This window comes from Budorcas taxicolor, chromosome 5 (genome assembly GCF_023091745.1).
Source record: "Budorcas taxicolor isolate Tak-1 chromosome 5, Takin1.1, whole genome shotgun sequence".
NCBI classification, from domain to species: Eukaryota; Metazoa; Chordata; class Mammalia; order Artiodactyla; family Bovidae; genus Budorcas; species Budorcas taxicolor.
In genome coordinates this window covers 97354304-97372254 of record NC_068914.1, presented here as the reverse complement: position 1 = coordinate 97372254, position 17951 = coordinate 97354304, and the positions used below count along the sequence as shown (strand labels likewise).

General features: G+C 42.3%; 1 protein-coding gene across 1 annotated transcript; it reads left to right on the top strand.

Annotated features, from left to right (window-relative positions):
* Positions 1-12475: 12475 nt before the first annotated feature.
* Positions 12476-17195, top strand: LOC128048142 (uncharacterized). The gene is given in 5 exon segments (XM_052640574.1): positions 12476-15799; positions 15801-16021; positions 16118-16423; positions 16425-16837; positions 16840-17195. Coding segments are annotated over 5 exon segments (4620 nt in total).
* Positions 17196-17951: the final 756 nt, after the last annotated feature.

Sequence of the window (17951 nt, the reverse complement as noted above, 5' to 3'; positions counted from 1 at the left end):
GAATTTCTCAGTCTTTTCCCTTTTGATGTCTCTCTCCTCTCTCCTACCTCATTTCAGGGAATTAAGCCTGTTCCCTGGAGGCCTGGGGTCTTCTGCTGTTGCCCAGAGGTTGCTTTGTAGGAGTGGTTTCATATCTTGATGAGTTTTTGATGTATTTGTGGAGAAGCTGGGGATCTCCCTGTCTTACTCCTCTGCCATCTTCTTCCATCCTGCATTTCTTTATTCAAACGAATTTTGTCCTTTAATACTAAAGAGAACATTTTTATCCATTCCACCAAGAAGAAATCTTGTGATTCTCAAAAGAGTATCATTCTGTATGTCAACTAGGAATAGGAAAGTTAAAGTTTCAACCTAAACTGTGTTTCATGAAATAAAAATAATTTTAGTTCTATACTTTGTTTATCTAGTTCTTTTACCTGTGACTAAACTATACTGGAAACTAAATGGTGCAGGATTTTTCCTCTTTTGTTATACATTTTTGGTAATTAATTTAATTAACTAAAAAATAATTAAAGACATTAATTATATAACATTGAGTAGAAATGCGGAAACAATACTTTTCTTCTTCAAGTGAATATGACTTCCTATTTCTCTGAGATTTTCCCAGTTAAAAATTTGTGTTATATATGTCGTTATTCCTAAACCAAGTTTTAGTTTGTACCACAGGGTCAGAATTGAATTAAATGAGTTGAGTTGAATTTGATCTGCTTTGTATTACTACTGGTGTGTATCATGTGGAAAGATAAAGAGGCAACATATTATTGGCGAATTTGAATATGACAGAAACAAACATGGAGGTATCATAGCACTGTATATACACACTCATACTTGAGGTCTTACTGTGGTTACTACTCAATTACTCAAGGTTAGTTAGCAAAGTTTATGGAAAATCTATATTCTGTGCTCAGATCAGGAAAAATGTTAGGGTGAAAAGATTTTTCAGGAATGTGTAATAATTGAGGCAGTTCCTCTGTATAGACTAACATACATTTTAAGCTATGGTATAATTGATATATATTTTTATGAAATATTAAAACATAAGCCAGTGTAGAGAACAGATGAACAGGGACAGCTTAGGTCAAAGATGATGAGGAGGCCAAGGTTTTCATTGGGTCTCTCCACCCATTATTCTCAGCATTGACTTTTCAAACTCATAACCTAGACTTTCACATATTGATTTGAAAAAAATGGTCTAACATCATATAGAATTTTATATGCACCAATTTTTAAGAGAAGTGAATTCTTTTGGATTAACTGATGCTCAAGCTTAAAGAAATAACCTAACTTTCTGCATTTGTCTTTGTTTTCAAGTACTAATCTGTAATACATTCCTGTCTCCTCCTCCTCCAGTGCATACACACTTGTAAGGTGGTTATGAAAATTATAGATTTGAACATGCTCCAACAGAAGGACGAAGAAGGGCTAAAGGGGTTGCAATTTTTTTGTGAACAGGGTCCCTAACGGAGAAATGAAGATATTTAGGTATGAACCTGTGCAGGTAGACAAGTCAAGTCAGCTTAAAACAGACCTTGTCTGTTGTGAGGACAGTGACTCATCCCCAGCATCGTCTCTTCTAGGAACCATCTCTGATCCACAAGGGTGGGCTGGTGCCTCTTCTTTCCTCTATGCTCATCTGACTCGCTGCCCTAGACATTGTATTATTACTATTTGAGTGTCTTTTTTTCTCCACTAGACTTCTGTGATAACTCATGACTGGCACTTTTTTTTTTTTCATGTAATCATGTAACACAGCCTCTTCAAATCAGCTCATAGTCCATGCTTATTGAAAGACTTGCTAATTGAGAAACACTAAATAAATTATGTAGTTAATGAAATCACATCATTGAGAATATCTCTTGTGTTGCAAAACCCAACTCATTAAGCAAGAATATATAGTAACTTAGTATTCTTTTCTGACTTGGCCTATATCATCTTGTATTGTCTTTCAACCAAAAACTGGTTTCATTTGAAGTGAGGCTTTAAGTCTAGCTTTGGGGTTATAGAAAACAACTTCTAGTTCTTTCTACTTCCCATATATACTGTCAATAAACAGTCTTTATTATTGCTTATTTTTTTCTCAGAATTGGCTTTCTCTTTTGTTTAATTTCTGTGCATTTCATTTATCATTACTCACTAACTCATTCATTGTTGATGTTCAGTTGCTAAGTCATGTCCAACTCTTTGTGACCCCATGAACTGCAGCAAACCAGGCTTCCCTGTCCTTCACTGTAAACACTCTCTTTCCTATTGCTTATGTTTTCTCTCAGAATTCACTATCTCTTTTGATTAATTTCTATAGATTTCATTTATCATTATTCATTAACTCATTCATTAGTTCATTAAATATTTATTTAGCATCTTCTATATGACAGTCACTGAAATAAAGTCTGGGAAAATAGAGATGAATAAGACATGGATCTTGTCTTTAAAAGCTTATAATTGATTAGAGAACATATGAAAAAAACAGATGTAACTCATTGTTTCTCTAGTCTTTAGAATCGTGCACTAGTACTGGGGTCATAATAATGATAGCAAGACACTATGTCTATTTTTTTCTCTTACTGACATTACAGAAAAACTGCTTTCTTTTGGGAGTATTTTGGGGAATCACGGTGGGTTGCTAATGCATGGCTCTGAGCTAAGTTCTTTAGGTTACAACACTGAAAGGACATTTTATTCCTTTGCCATTGTTTTCTGGAGAAGCCCAATGTCCGCATGAAGGACATTGCATACATTGAGGCTGACTGTACCTGTGAGGCTGGGATACAGCTTCTTGGCCACTGTGGCACTGCTATGAATCTTGCAGAAAAGCTTCTGAGCTGCCAATGCTGCCCTCTGCTCTTACACTTTATATAGTAAAGAGTGTTCAGTAGTGACAAAAAGGCATGAGAATTTCAACTCTGACTAACCTGAGATCACATCTTACTCCTCTTTTTGCATATAAATAAATAATCAAAGACTTCAATATGTTTCTTTATTCTTCCCTAAACCTCAACTTTATCATTGGTGAGATAGAAATATCTATTTTGTGACATTAGTATGCAGACTCAATATGATATAATCCAGAAATTTAGGAAATTTTCAATTAAATATTTGCAGTCATATATTTGAAGGGATCTAAGGTCGATAGGTGCCCAATATGCTACTGGAGATGACTGGAGAAATAACTCCAGAAAGAGTGTAGGGATGGAGCCAAAGCAAAAACAATACCCAGTTGTGTCTGTGACTGGTGATAGAGGCAAGGTTCCATGTTGTAAAGAGCAATATTGCATAGGAACCTGGAATGTTAGGTCCACGAATCAAGGCAAATTGGAAGTGGTCAAACAGGAGATGGCAAGAGTGAACATCAATATTTTAGGAAACAGAGAACTAAAATGGACTGGAATGGGTGAATTTAACTCAGATGAACATTATAACTACTAGTGTGGGCAGGAATCCATTAGAAGAAATGTAGTAGCCATCATGGTCAACAAAAGAGTCTGAAATGCAGTACTGGGATGTAATCTCAAAAACGACAGAATGATCTCTGTTCGTTTCCAAGGCAAACCATTTAATATCACACTAATCCAAGTATATGCCCCAACCAGTAATGCTGAAGAAGCTGAGTTAAATGGTTCTATGAAGACCTACAAGACCTTTTAGAACTAACACCCAAAAAAGATGTCCTTTTCATTATAGAGGACTGGAATGCAAAAGTAGAAAGTCAAGAAACACCTGGAATAACAAACAAATTTGGCCTTGGAATACAGAATGAAGCAGGATAAAGGCTAATAGAATTTCACCAAGAGAACACACTGGTCATAGCAAACACCCTCTTTCAACAACACAAGAGAAGACTCTACACATGGACATAACCAGATGGTCAACACCAAAATCAGATTGATTATATTATTTACAGTTAAAGATGAAGAAGCTCTACACACTCAGCAAAAACAAGACTGGGAGCTGACTGTGGATCAGATCATGAGCTCCTTATTGCCAAATTCAGACTGAAATTGAAGAAAGTAGGGAAAACCACTAGACCATTCAGGTAGGACCTAAATCAAATCCCTTATGATTATACAGTGGAAGTAAGAAATAGATTTAAGGGACTAGATCTGATAGAGTGCCTGATGAACTATGGATGGATGTTTGTAACATTATACAAAAGACAGGGATCAAGACTATCCCCAAGGGAAAGAAACGCACAAAAGCAAAATGACTGTCTGGGGAGGCCTTACAAATACTGTGAAAAGAAGAGAAGTGAAAAGCAAAGGAGGAAAGGAAAGATATAAACATAGCAGAGTTCCAAAGAAGCGCAAGGAGAGATAAGAAAGCCTTCTTCAGCGATCGATGCAAAGAAATAGAGGAAAACAACAGAATGGGAAAGGCTAGAGATCTCTTCAAGAAAATTAGAGATACCAGGGGAACATTTCATGCAAAGATGGCCTCGATAAAGGACAGAAATTGTATGGACCTAACAGAAGCAGAAGATATTAAGAAGAGGTGGCAAGACTACATAGAAGGACTATACATAAAAGATCTTCATGACCAAGATAATCACGATGGTGTGATTGCTCACCTAGAGCCAGACAACCTGGAATGTGAAGTCAAGTGGGCCTTAGAAAGCATCACTACAAACAAAGCTAGTGGAGGTGATGGAATTCCAGTTGAGCTCTTTCAAATCCTGAAAGATGATGCTGTGAAAGAGCTGCACTCAATATGCCAACAAATTTGGAAAACTCAGCAGTGGCCACAGGACTGGAAAATTTCGGTTTTTATTCCAATCCCAAAGAAAGGCAATGTTAAAGAACGCTCAAACTACCACACAATTGCACTCATCTCACATGCTAGCAAAGTAATGCTCAAAATTCTCCAAGCCAGGGTTCAGCGATACGTGAACCGTGAACTTCCAGATGTTCAAGCTGGTTTTAGAAAAGGCAAAGGAACCAGAGATCAAATGGCCAACATCTGCTGGATCATGGAAAAAGCAAGAGAGTTCCAGAAAAATATCTATCTCTGCTTTATTGACTATGCCAAAGCCTTTGACTGTGTGGATCACAATAAACTGGAAATTCTGAAAGAAATGGGAATATCAGACCACGTGAGCTGCCTCTTGAGAATCCTATATGCAGGTCAGGAAGCAACAGTTAGAACTGGACATGGAACAACAGACTGGTTCCAAATCGGGAAAAGAGTACATCAAGGCTGTATATTGTAACCCTGCTCATTTAACTTATATGCAGAGTACATCACGAGAAACGCTGGGCTGGAAGAAGCACAAGCTCAAATCAAGAGTAACAGGAGAAATATCAATAACCTCAGATATGCAGATGACACCACCCTTATGGCAGAAAGGGAAGAGGAACTAAAAAGCCTCTTGATGAAAGTGAAAGACGAGAGTGAAAAAGTTGGCTTAAAGCTCAACATTCAGAAAACTCAGATCATGGCATCTGGTCCCATCACTTCATGGGAAATAGATGGGGAAACAGTGGAAATAGTGGCTGACTTTATTTTGGGGGCTCCAAAATCACTGCAGATGGTGATTGCAGCCATAAAATTAAAAGATGCTTACTCCTTGGAAGGAAAGTTATAACCAACCTAGATAGCATATTCAAAAGCAGAGACATTACTTTGCCAACAAAGGTCCGTCTAGTCAAGGCTATGGTTTTTCCAGTCGTCATGTATGGATGTGATATTTGAACTGTGAAAAAGCTGAGTGCCGAAGAATTGATGCTTTTGGAGAAGACTCTTGAGAGTTCCTTGGACTGCAAGGAGATCCAACCAGTTCATTCTAAAGGACATCAGTCCTGGGTGTTCTTTGGAAGGAATGATGCTAAGGCTGAAACTCCAGTACTTTGGCCACCTCATGCGAAGAGTTGACTCATTGGAAAAGACTTTGATGCTGGGAGGGATTGGGAGCAGGAGGAGAAGGGGACAACAGAGGATGATATGACTGGATGGCATCACCGACTCGATGGACGTGAATCTGAGTGAACTCCAGGAGTTGGTGATGGACAAGGAGGCCTGGTGTGCTGCAATTCATGGGGTCCCAAAGAGTCGGACACGACTGAGGGACTTAACTGAACTGAACTGAACTGAAGTTTTCCTTTAGGCCAGGTGCCTGTATTGTGTAGTATCTCAATAAGTAAACTGGATAAGTGTAAATAACTGTTACTCATCACTGGCTTTTTCTTATACATCTTCCTTAAAGCAGGTATATCAGGCTTTTCATCCATAATCTTTTTCTGATTTTTTAATTTATTTTTCCCTAATTCTACAAGGCTAAAACAAAAGTGATCTTGTATTGGGTACATTTTGGCTACTAGATAGTATGAAGCAACTCTGTTTAGAGGGTAGCATGGAAAAAAGGAAAATGCGATAAAATGTTTGTAAGAATCATTAGCATGCATGTCTTTTCCTGTGGAAAAAATGTGATTTAGTTGGACATGCCTTAGTCATCCTAAGGAAGCAAATAACATCTTCAGTGTGCTTCCACACCGCAATCCCAAATATGACACTACTATACCTCCTCTTTATACCCCTAATCCTAAACCTTTCCTCCTCTGGGCATTAACTCTCAAGAACTTTGAAGGTTCTGAGATGTTACCGTATTTACAAGGTTATGAGTCAGCTTGTATCAAAAATAAAGTTAAATTTGTTAATCACAGAAAGAACAGTAACCAGAATATCAGCAATTTTGCATTGATTCCCTAAGTTCCAATTCTTACAGAATGACATAGAAAGGCCCATGTGACACCTTTACACTATAATGTGTTAATTACAGGAGAGAACACTAGGCTTAAGGAACCTAAATATTTTATAATGGGCAGTAGTCTAGCCTGCTCTTTACCCTGAAGGGTAAACATGTTTATTATACTCTGCAGTAAGTAGTCTGTCCTTAGCTCTGGAGGGAGACGCTGTCTTCCGAAGCTGTTTACTATACAATCATTCTTAAAGAGATGACAAAGGACAAACTCTGTTATTCACAAGCCATACAGAAACACAGGAGACCCAGGGAGACTGACCGAGTCCTTGAACCTTGTCTTAACTTTTTACCTTCTTCAATAATTACAGCAATTTTAATAATGCATTTGTAGGTTCATGTATAATTATAAAGCAGTCTATCAACAGGCATGTGCGGGCAACCATAATTTTAAAATGTTCTTCTGTTGAGATTAAAACAATTTTTATGTACATTGACAACAGTTTGCTTTATGTCCTTTCCTCCTACAGCTCCTTCCTTCTGGAATTTAAAAAAAAAAAGAAAAAATGGAAGTTTATCTCCCTTCTGAAAGGGTGCATAATTTTTTTACTTCCATTTTATCATGATCCAAAACAAACTATCCTATGATTATGAGGTAATATTTCCCATGTTGCAAGTAATCTTTTGATAGTCAATTTACATTTGTTTATACACTTCTGGTATCTTTTGTTAGATGCTTCTATATAATATCATATTGATTTTATTTCTAATCCATGATGCAACTGCAAATAAGAATCTACAAATTAAAGATCTGTTTATTTTCTTATTTTAACCAAGCAATGTTTTCAGGGGATTGCATTATAAAATATAACTAGAGTGAAGGTAATGGACATAACATTCCTGTTATTGAACAGAATGCCCATGATTACAACTAGAACAGATTGCTTACAGTAGTAGAATCTGCACAATAGCTCATTGGTAATAATGGATTGGGGGCTGTGGGGGACGCAATGATATTGTCTAAGGTTGGTGATTTTTCTTACATGCATGATCAGTTTAGTTCAGTTCAGTTCAGTCGTTCAGTCATGTCCAATCCTTTGCGACCCCATGAATCGCAGCACGCCAGGCCTCCCTGTCCATCATCAACTCCCGGAGTTCACTCAGATTCACATCCATTGAGTCAGTGATGCCATCCAACCATCTCATCCTCGGTCATCCCCTTCTCCTCTGGCCCCCAATCCCTCCCAGCATCAGAGTCTTTTCCAATGAGTCAACTCTTCGCATGAGGTGGCCAAAGTACTGGAGTTTCAGCTTTAGCATCCTTCCAAAGAAATCCCAGGGCTGATCTCCTTCAGAATGGACTGGTTGGATCTCCCTGCAGTCCAAGAGTCTTCTCTCCTAAATAAATAAGAACCACTATAGAATAACTACCTTGCCCTTGCTTAATATAGACCATTCACACTTTGGCATTAGAGGTGTGACTCAGCCTTCAAGGAAAGAATGATTCCAGTTCAACAATAAAAAGAGATTATTGAACAAGGGAGGAACAAAAACAAAGTATGAAACTAGATTAATTTCAGGATTGGACTGCCCCACCAAGTAGAATTAAGGAAAAACATCTGTTACAGATTTGTTGGAAATTTTTGTTTTTCAGAGCTAGCAGAAAGGAATGAGATGAAAAGATACAATTTAATTCTCTGGGATCATCCAAGAACTAGAGATATTTTCCCCAATACACTGGAGGAAGTGAATATAGCTGTTTTCAGCTGTGAATCAGATCCACAGGTGCTTAAATCAGAATATCCCAGTTAATCCAATGACAATCTTTTAATGCTATATTTAATATTAAGCATGCAATAGAGCATAGCACAAGCCGAGTATCATTTTTAAATATTACAGTATTTGAGAAACCATTTGAAAATAAAAGTAAAATAGATTTTAAGCCCAAACTAAGCTTTTGTGTAGTATACATGCATAAATATGTGTGTTTGTGTGTGTGTGTATTAGTGGAAAGGTAGTTGAACTTACTTGAAATACTTGCTTAACAGACATTTTACTTCCTTTACATTTACGTGAATTGTACACCCGGGGCAGATTCATGTCAATGTATGGCAAAACCACTACAGTATTGTAAAGTAATTAGCCTCCAATTAAAACAAATATTTATATTTTTAAAAATTTAAAAAATAAAATCTTCCTCTTAAAACTATATGGAGCAGGATATGAACGTAATAACCTAAGATCATGATTGGGTCATCTAGAAAGCCCATCAGATCTGTTTATATGACAGAGATGAAGATTTGGGAAATGTATCTTTTTTTAAATATGAATTTATTTATTTTAATTGGAGGGTAATTACTTTACAATATTGTATTGGTTTTGCCATACATCAACATGAATCCACCACGGGTGTACACGTGCTCCCCATCCTGAACCCCCTGCCCACCTCCCTAATATGCACTTGCTCCAATGCTGCTCTCATTTAGAGATTGTGGCAAAGCCCAACAAACAAGAAGCCATAAAAAATATGTAAGATGAAAATTTCGCTAAGATCTTTCAAACCTTGGAAGCACAAAGAAATATTTTTGATCTATGAGTGACATGAAGCTTTCTGACTGCATCTAGGAAGTCAGTAGCCTGATCAATTGGCTTTATGCATTTCTGTGTCAACATCAAGAAACATTGCATGAAGGATGTTCTCCATTTACTTATGCAAGCTGTCTTCCTACCTTTCTCTGTCTGGCTTTACCCAAAGAGGCTGACTTCTGTTGACTGCATCACACAGGCTGACTTGCTGCTGCTGCTGCTGCTGCTAAGTTGCTTCAGTCGTGTCTGACTCTGTGCGACCCCATAGATGGCAGCCCACCAGGTTCCTCTGTCCCTGGGATTCTCCAGCCAAGAATACTGAAGTGGGCTGACAGGTTCACTTGACTTGTACATAAAAACTCAAAACTTTTCAATTTATTTGGATAATAACATTTTGATATTGATAGACTATGATGCTAGCCCATTTTTAGAATCTATATCATAAGATTCTGGATAAAAGTCAAGACAATTTTATTTATACTTCTGGAAGAATTTAGTAAGATTTAAGTTAGGAGTAAAAAAGTGGAGCACTTGAATTGTTACCTACAAAGTGAAATAGAATTCCAGGTGATCTATTTGGGTGGGACATGACTTCCATTTGAAGAGAACATAGAGATAGAAGAGCAGTTTTGTTTTGTTTTGTTTTTTCTTCATGTCAAGAAAATAGTCTAACTATTATGTCTATTTTAAATAACAGCAAAAATGAAAATTACGAGTGCATATATTTTCTTGTGTCCAAAGTTCTATTTCAGAATAGAATTGCAAAAATAATGTTATCCCACTGTGTAAAGGAAATGAGAAATGCAGAGACCATTAAGGAGGATTGTGAATTCATACAGTGCTTAGCACCAAAGGAAACAGAGTGGATATTTTGTAAAAATGCAGTGTTTTGTGGCACTTGGATTTGTACTATTGTCAGAAGTTAAATCCATGATGAGGTCCGTATGTACCTTATCTTGCAAAGAGATTTAAGGTGATTTTTTTTTTTCCATATCAGTTTCTCACTTTGTTTATGAGTTTTATTTATTTGACAATGAATAAATAGTTTACGTTATGGGAACTCACTCCAGTATCCTTGCTTGGAGAATCCCATGGACAGAGAAATCTGAAGGCAGGTCAGGTGGTCTGGTATTCCCAACTCCTTCAGAATTGTCCACAGTTTATTGTGATCCACACAATCAAAGGCTTTGGCATAGTCAATAAAGCAGAAATAGATGTTTTTCTGGAAGTCTTGCTTTTTCGATGATCCAGCAGATGTTGGCAATTTGATCTCTGGTTCCTCTCTGTTTTCTAAAACCAGCTTGGACATCTGGAAGTTCACGGTTCACATATTGCTGAAGCCTGGCTTGGAGAATTTTGAGCATTACTTTGCTATCATGTGAGATGAGTGCAATTGTGCAATAGTTTGAGCATTCTTTGGCATTGCCTTTCTTTGGGTTTGGAGTGAAAACTGATCTTTTCCAGTCCTGTGGCCACTGCTGAGTTTTCCAAATTTGCTGGCATATTGAGTGCAGCACTTTCACAACATCATCTTTCAGGATTTGAAAGAGCTCAACTGGAATTCCATTACCTCCATTAGCTTTGCTTGTAGTGATGCTTTCTAAGGCCCACCTGACTTCACATTCCAGGATGTCTGGCTCTAGGTGAGTGTGAAGAGCCTAAGCCATTCCATTTTGACAAAAAGAAAGACTCCATTTTTTTTTTTTTTTTTTTAGAATTTTATAGTTTGTGAAATGATTTTCTTTTTTTTTTTATTTTTTTTTTTATTTTTTATTTTTTTAATTTTAAAATCTTTAATTCTTACATGTGTTCCCAAACATGAACCCCCCTCCCACCTCCCTCCCCATAACATCTCTGTGGGTCATCCCCATGCACCAGCCCCAAGCATGCTGTATCCTGCGTCAGACATAGACTAGCGATTCAATTCTTACATGATAGTATACATGATAGAATGCCTGGGTAGCGTAGCGGTTAGGTGGACTGTCAAGTAAAAGACTCCATTTTAGAATTCTAAGGAAAGAGTCTTTGGAAATCCCCTGACCTCATCCCACCACCTGTGAGCCAATCAGATCCCAGATCAGGATCTCCTGACTTTACGTTCAGGACTTATGACCTGCCCAGGAAATTTGAATTAAGCCTGGGGAATGAAAACCAATCAGAACCCAACACCTAACCCTTCCACAGAAGGTAACCAATTAGACGTCTCCCAACCCGGAAACTCCCGTTTTTCGATTTTTTTTGCGTGAGAATACCCTATATAAGCAATGTAACCCAGAGTTTGGGGCTCCTCTCCTTAGCCACTGCAACGGTAACAGTGGGAGCCCCAGCTCGAGCTTGGCAATAAAAACTCTTGCTTTTGCATCGGATATTGGCTCCCTGGTGGTCATTGGGAGATTTTGCGACTTGGGCATAACATTTGGGGGCTCTTCCAGGATCTCCCATCGGCTCCACGGGAAGACCGATCCGGAGAGTTATCTGTAACTGGTAAGGTTGTTTGTTTGTTTTTTTTCCTGCTTTTCTTTTTGTCTCTGACAAGGCCTATTTTCTGAGACCAGTACATGACTCAGGCAGATGCGCCAACGGGTCAGCGGTGTGAGTCATTGGGAGATGTCCCCGGCCCCTTCGGAGGGGACGGAGTGCCCCTGTTCTCTGTAGATGATAGCCGGTCGCTCCCGCTGAACGGCCGGAGGCCGTCGTCTTACTTTCAGTTTTGCCTCCGGACTCCCGGAGGTCTGTATCTTCTGTCTCTCTGTCTGTCTGTGTGGCTATCTGTACTGTCTGTGTTAATTTACCAACATCTGACTGATCCAGGAATGATGGGGCAAAGTCAATCTAACCCTACCCCTCTATCTCTGATCACTGACCATTTTAAGGAGATCAAGATGCACGCACGTGACCTCAGTGTGGAAATTAAGAAAGATAAATTAATCACTTTTTGCAGCACGGAATGGCCAACCTTCCACGTGGGATGGCCCTCAGAGGGCACCTTTGACTTGGAAACCATGCACCGAGTCCGAGACATCATCTTTCGACCACGGAGTGGACACCCTGACCAAGTTCCCTATGTCATAGTGTGGGAAGATCTCATATTGCACCCCGCCTCCATGGGTAAAACCTTTCTTGCCTCAACAGGGGTTTTCCACCGCACAGGTGCTGGTGACATGTGTAGGAAAGAACCTGAAAGATCCCAAGGAACCTGAACCAATGGCGCCGCTGTACCCCATTTTACAAGGGGGAACAGAGGAAGAACTTCTCTTCCCACCCCCTTACCAACCCCTCGAGCCACCGCAGGCCCCTGCTATCCCTCCACCTAGGGCTGATGCATCAGAAGGGGGGCCCACAAAAAATACTCGCCATAGGCCAGCCATGTCTCCAGCAGGGCCAGTAGACTCAACTGTTGCCCTCCCTTTACGAGTGGCCGGTCCCCCTGATGAGGAAGGGAACCAACCTCATCCATACTGGCCCTTCTCTACTAGTGACCTATATAACTGGAGATCCCAGAATGCTAAGTTCTCAGACAACCCTAGAGACCTAACTAACCTTCTAGAGAGTGTGCTTTTTACTCATCAGCCCACCTGGGACGACTGCCAACAGCTGCTCCAGATTCTCTTCACCACGGAAGAGAGAGAGAGAATACAGAATGAGGCCCGTATAAAGGTCCCAGGGGCAAATGGAGAACCCACCACTAATAGAGATGAAATTAACGCCTCTTTTCCTCAATCGCTACCTGACTGGGATTACAATATGGCACAAGGTAAGGAGAGGCTCCGGGTCTACCGCCAGACTCTGTTGGGGGGGCTCAAGGCAGCTGCATGGAAACCCACTAACCTAGCTAGAGTAGGAGATGTTCAACAAGGCCCCACTGAGAGTCCAGCCGCTTATCTGGAAAGGCTGATGGAGGCCTTTAGACAATACACCCCCATGGACCCAGAAGCAGAAGGCACTCAGGCTGCTTTGATAATGCATTTTGTCAACCAGGCAGCTCCAGACATCAGGAAAAAGTTACAAAAACTAGAATGCCTGGGTGAAAAGAGTATCCAGGATTTAATAACAGTGGCAGAAAGGGTCTACAATATTCAAGAGACCCCCAAAGAAAAACAAGCTAAGGCAGCAGACCTCCAGACCCACAATATGGCGTGCATCCTGCTAGCGGCAACAGTTCCTGATTTGGGAGAAAGGGAGCGCCAGCTGCATCGCCTAGCGGCTGAAGGTAAGAGCCACCCCTGTATGCGACCAGCATTAGGAAAGAACCAATGCACCTATTGTAAGGAGGAAGGACACTGGGCCAAAGAATGCCCTAAGAAAAAGAAGGGACCATGAAAGACCCCTATCCTGGCTGTCAATGAACTGAGCGACCAGGGGAGATGGGGTTCAGCACCCCTGCCTGAACCCAGGGTAACCCTAAGAGTGGAGGGGACCCCAATTGACTTCCTTGTCGACACAGGGTCTCAATATTCAGTTTTGCTGGAGGCCGAAGGGAAACTGGCCGGAAAGACTTCATGGGTGCAGGGGGCCACTGGGATGAAACAATATCAATGGACTACCCAAAGATCGGTGGATTTGGGCACAGGCCGGGTATCCCACTCCTTTATGGTCATCCCAGAATGCCCCTTCCCACTGTTGGGAAGAGACTTATTAACCAAGATGGGAGCTCAAATTCACTTCCTCCCAGGAGAAACTAAAATACTTGATTAGGCGGGCAGTCCGATTCAAGTACTGACAATTCAATTAGAGGATGAATATCGGCTGCACAAAAAACCAACTCTTCCCCAAACGGACATCCAGGAGTGGCTAGATGAATTCCCTGAAGCATGGGCCGAGACAGGGGGAACCGGCTTGGCTAGGCACCGCCCTCCTATATATATAGATCTCAAGCCAGGGGCCAATCCTGTCCAAGTCAGACAATATCCTATGACCTTAGAGGCCCGACAGGGAATCACCCCCCATATCTGCAGGCTCCTAGCCCAGAAAATCTTGAGACCCTGTCAGTCGGCATGGAACACTCCCCTGCTCCCTGTTAAAAAAACAAATTCTCATGACTATCGGCCAGTAAAGGACCTGCGGGAAGTTAACCGCCGAGTTCTAGATATTCATCCTACGGTGCCAAACCCATACAACTTCTTGAGCTCGCTCCCGCCAGATCATCACTGGTATACAGTCCTAGATCTAAAAGACGCTTTCTTTAGTCTATCCCTGGCACCCAAGAGCCAGGAGCTTTTCGCCTTTGAGTGGCCCGACCTGCAAGAGGGGATCAACGGACAGCTGACCTGGACGCGACTGCCACAGGGATTTAAAAATTCTCACTCCGTCTTCAATGAGGCCCTCCATGAAGACCTGGGTGAGTTTAGACAACAGCAGCCCCAACTAACCTTGTTGCAATACGTAGATGACCTCTTAATTGCAGCAAAAGACCAACAGACTTGCCTCATGGGCACCCGAGAACTATTGCAGACCGTTGGAAAATTAGGGTACCGAGCCTCAGCCAAAAAGGCTCATATATGCCAACCAGAGATCACCTACTTAGGGTATGTGTTAAAAGAAGGACAGAGGTGGCTGTCAGAGGCACGAAAGGAGACAGTACTCAAAATACCGACCCCAGACTCACCTCGAAGGGTGAGAGAATTCTTGGGGTCTGCTGGCTTCTGCCGTCTTTGGATTCCAAACTATGTGGAACCGGCTAAATCCTTATATGAAGCCACCAAAAGTACCACCCCTTTCAGCTGGACAGAACAGATGGAGGCCGCCGTCAAAACTATTAAGACGGCTCTGCTGTCAGCCCCCGCCCTAGGGTTGCCTGACGTCACAAAACCCTTTCTCCTGTATGTGGATGAAAAACAAGAAGTAGCAAAAGGGGTGCTGAGGCAACATTTGGGACCTTGGAAATGGCCAGTGGCCTACTTGTCTAAACGCCTAGACCCCGTAGCATCAGGCTGGCCCCCATGCCTCCACATGATTGCGGCAGTGGCCCTAATGGTCAAATATGCAGACAAACTGACACTAGGGCAGGAGTTACATATCACCGCCCCCCATGCCATTGAGGGCATACTGAAACAACCCCCAGATAGATGGATCAGCAACGCTCGGCTGACCCACTACCAGGGACTACTGCTAAACCCCTCCAGAATCATCTTTCTACCGCCTACTGCTCTCAATCCGGCTACGTTGCTTCCTAACCCTGACTTAGAAGCCCCATACATGACTGCAAGTGACATACTAGCCCAGGTGCATGGGACGCGAGAGGACTTGCAAGATCGCCCCCTGGTGGATGTTGAGGTCACCTGGTGTACAGACGAGAGCAGTTTCGTTCGAGGTGGACTCAGGTATGCCAGGGCGGCCGTAACCATGGAAACCCAAATTGTGTGGGCAGAAGCACTACCTCCGGGTACTTCGGCTCAAAGGGCTGAACTAATCACCCTAACAAAAGCCCTCCAGTTGGGGAAGGACAAAAAGCTTAACATCATTACCAATAGCCAATACACTACTGCCCACATACACGGAGCCATCTACAGAGAGAGGGGACTCCTCACGGGCCGAGGGTAAGATGATTAAAAACAAAGAAGAAATAAAAGCTCTCCTCTCAGCATTATGGCTTCCTAAAAAACTAGCCATAATACACTGCCTGGGGCACCAGAAGCCAGACACCCCGATCTCAAGGGGAAACAACTTGGCGGACAGGGCAGCCAGGGATGCAGCCCAGAATACCGTGATAGAGGCCACTCTTCAGCTGCCTGACCCTGGGAGCCCTCCTCTGCCAGCTTTGCCCAATTACTCAACAAGGGACTAAGAATGGATAAAAAGCCCGCCTATGGCCCAACAGCTGGCCGGGTGGGGGAGAGCAGCAGACAGCTCTCTAATCCTCCCAGAAGAACTAGGAGAACCAGTATTACTAAAAATGCATCATGCCACTCATCTGGGAACCCGCAAGATGCAAGACCTGATTAGACATGCCAAGATTATCATGAAAGATGTCAGGATGATAATAGGAGACATCGTATCAAACTGCAAAGCATGCCAGCTCACGAATGCTGTCCCTCATCTGGCCAACCAAGGAATTAGAGAACGGGGCACAAGACCAGGAGCTTACTGGGAGGTGGACTTCACTGAGGTAAAACCGGGTAAATATGGATACAAATACCTGTTGGTGTTCATAGATAGAAGCTTTCCCCACCAAGAGAGAAACAGCACAGGTGTCAGCCAAAAAGCTGACTGAAGACATCTTGCCACGGTTTGGGTTTCTGGCACAGGTGGAGTCAGATAATGGGCCAGACTTCATGTCTCAGGTAAGCCAGGGGGTAGCCTGGGCTTTGGGGGCTAGATGGAAGCTGCACTGTGCCTATAGGCCCCAGAGCTCAGGGCAAGTGGAAAAGATGAATAGGATGCTTAAAGAGACATTAACAAAACTAGTTGCTGAGACTGGCAGGGACTGGGTGGCTCTCCTCCCCTTTGCCCTGTACCGGGTGCGGAACTCACCCTATCAACTGGGACTCACCCCTTTTGAAATCATGTATGGGATACCTCCCCCAATAATCCCTAACCTAAAGGCAGAAGTGTTAAAATAAATAGATGATCAGAGTTGCTTTTTTGTCTCCAGTCCTTACAATACTCCCACAGGGACACATGGAAGAGGCTCAAAGCGCTATATGAATCAGGCCCTGCACCTGAACCTCACCGCTACCAGCCAGGAGACTGGGTGTACATGCGCCACCATCGCCAAGAGACCCTAGAGCCTAGGTGGAAGGGACCCTTCCTTGTCGTCTTGACGACACCAACTGCTCTCAAAGTTGACGGCATCTCTTCTTGGGTCCACTACACCCACACACGACCTGTGGACCTGTTCGCCTTACGAGAAGAGTTCCTCCTGCAGTGGAAGGCTGAATTGGACAAAACTAACCTGCTCAAGCTAAAACTGCGAAGACAAAAGTAGGTAAAATGGTAAAATTGCTACCCAGCTACTCCTGGTGCTCTCCCTCCTGGGCTGGAAAGTTTTAGGTCTGGCCCAGGACCAAAATCCACACCAACCTTTTAAAGTAACCTGGAAACTATGAAATGGAGAGACATACGAGGTGCTGAACCAGACAACTGCCACGCACCCTGTAAACACATGGTGGCCTGACTTATACTTCCACCTAAAAGAATTGATGGAGACTTCCTGGGCACGCGCTTATCTGCGGAAATGTCCGGGGCACAAAAGAGACTGGATAAAGACTTGTGACGGCATGCAGAGTCGTCAGTGTAAGGCATGGGAATGTGTGACTTCAAATGATGGCTGGTGGAAATCGAGTGTGGCCAGGCCGTCGGACCTGGTCATGATGACTTTCGTAAATCCTATCACCTCAGACATGTGGAACAAGCGATTTACTGATAATTGCCCTGACTGCGACCTCATCAAGGTCTCCTTCACTTCTGAAGGACAGAGGGGCATAAGATGGACATTGGGACTCGTCTGGGGTATACATGGCCTCTGATTATCTTACTTTTGCTACTCACCTTTGGGCCATGTTTATTGAACAAGTCCATGACCTTCATCAAGAGCCGCATCAACATGGTGCAGCTTATGGTGCTCAGGTCCCAATATACAGCTCTGCCAGTGGCCCCCTTAGCGGAAGAAAATATAGAGCTGCTTACAGACCCATGATTGGGTCTGTCCTTGGTCCTTGAGAAGGGGAGAATGAAGAGCCTA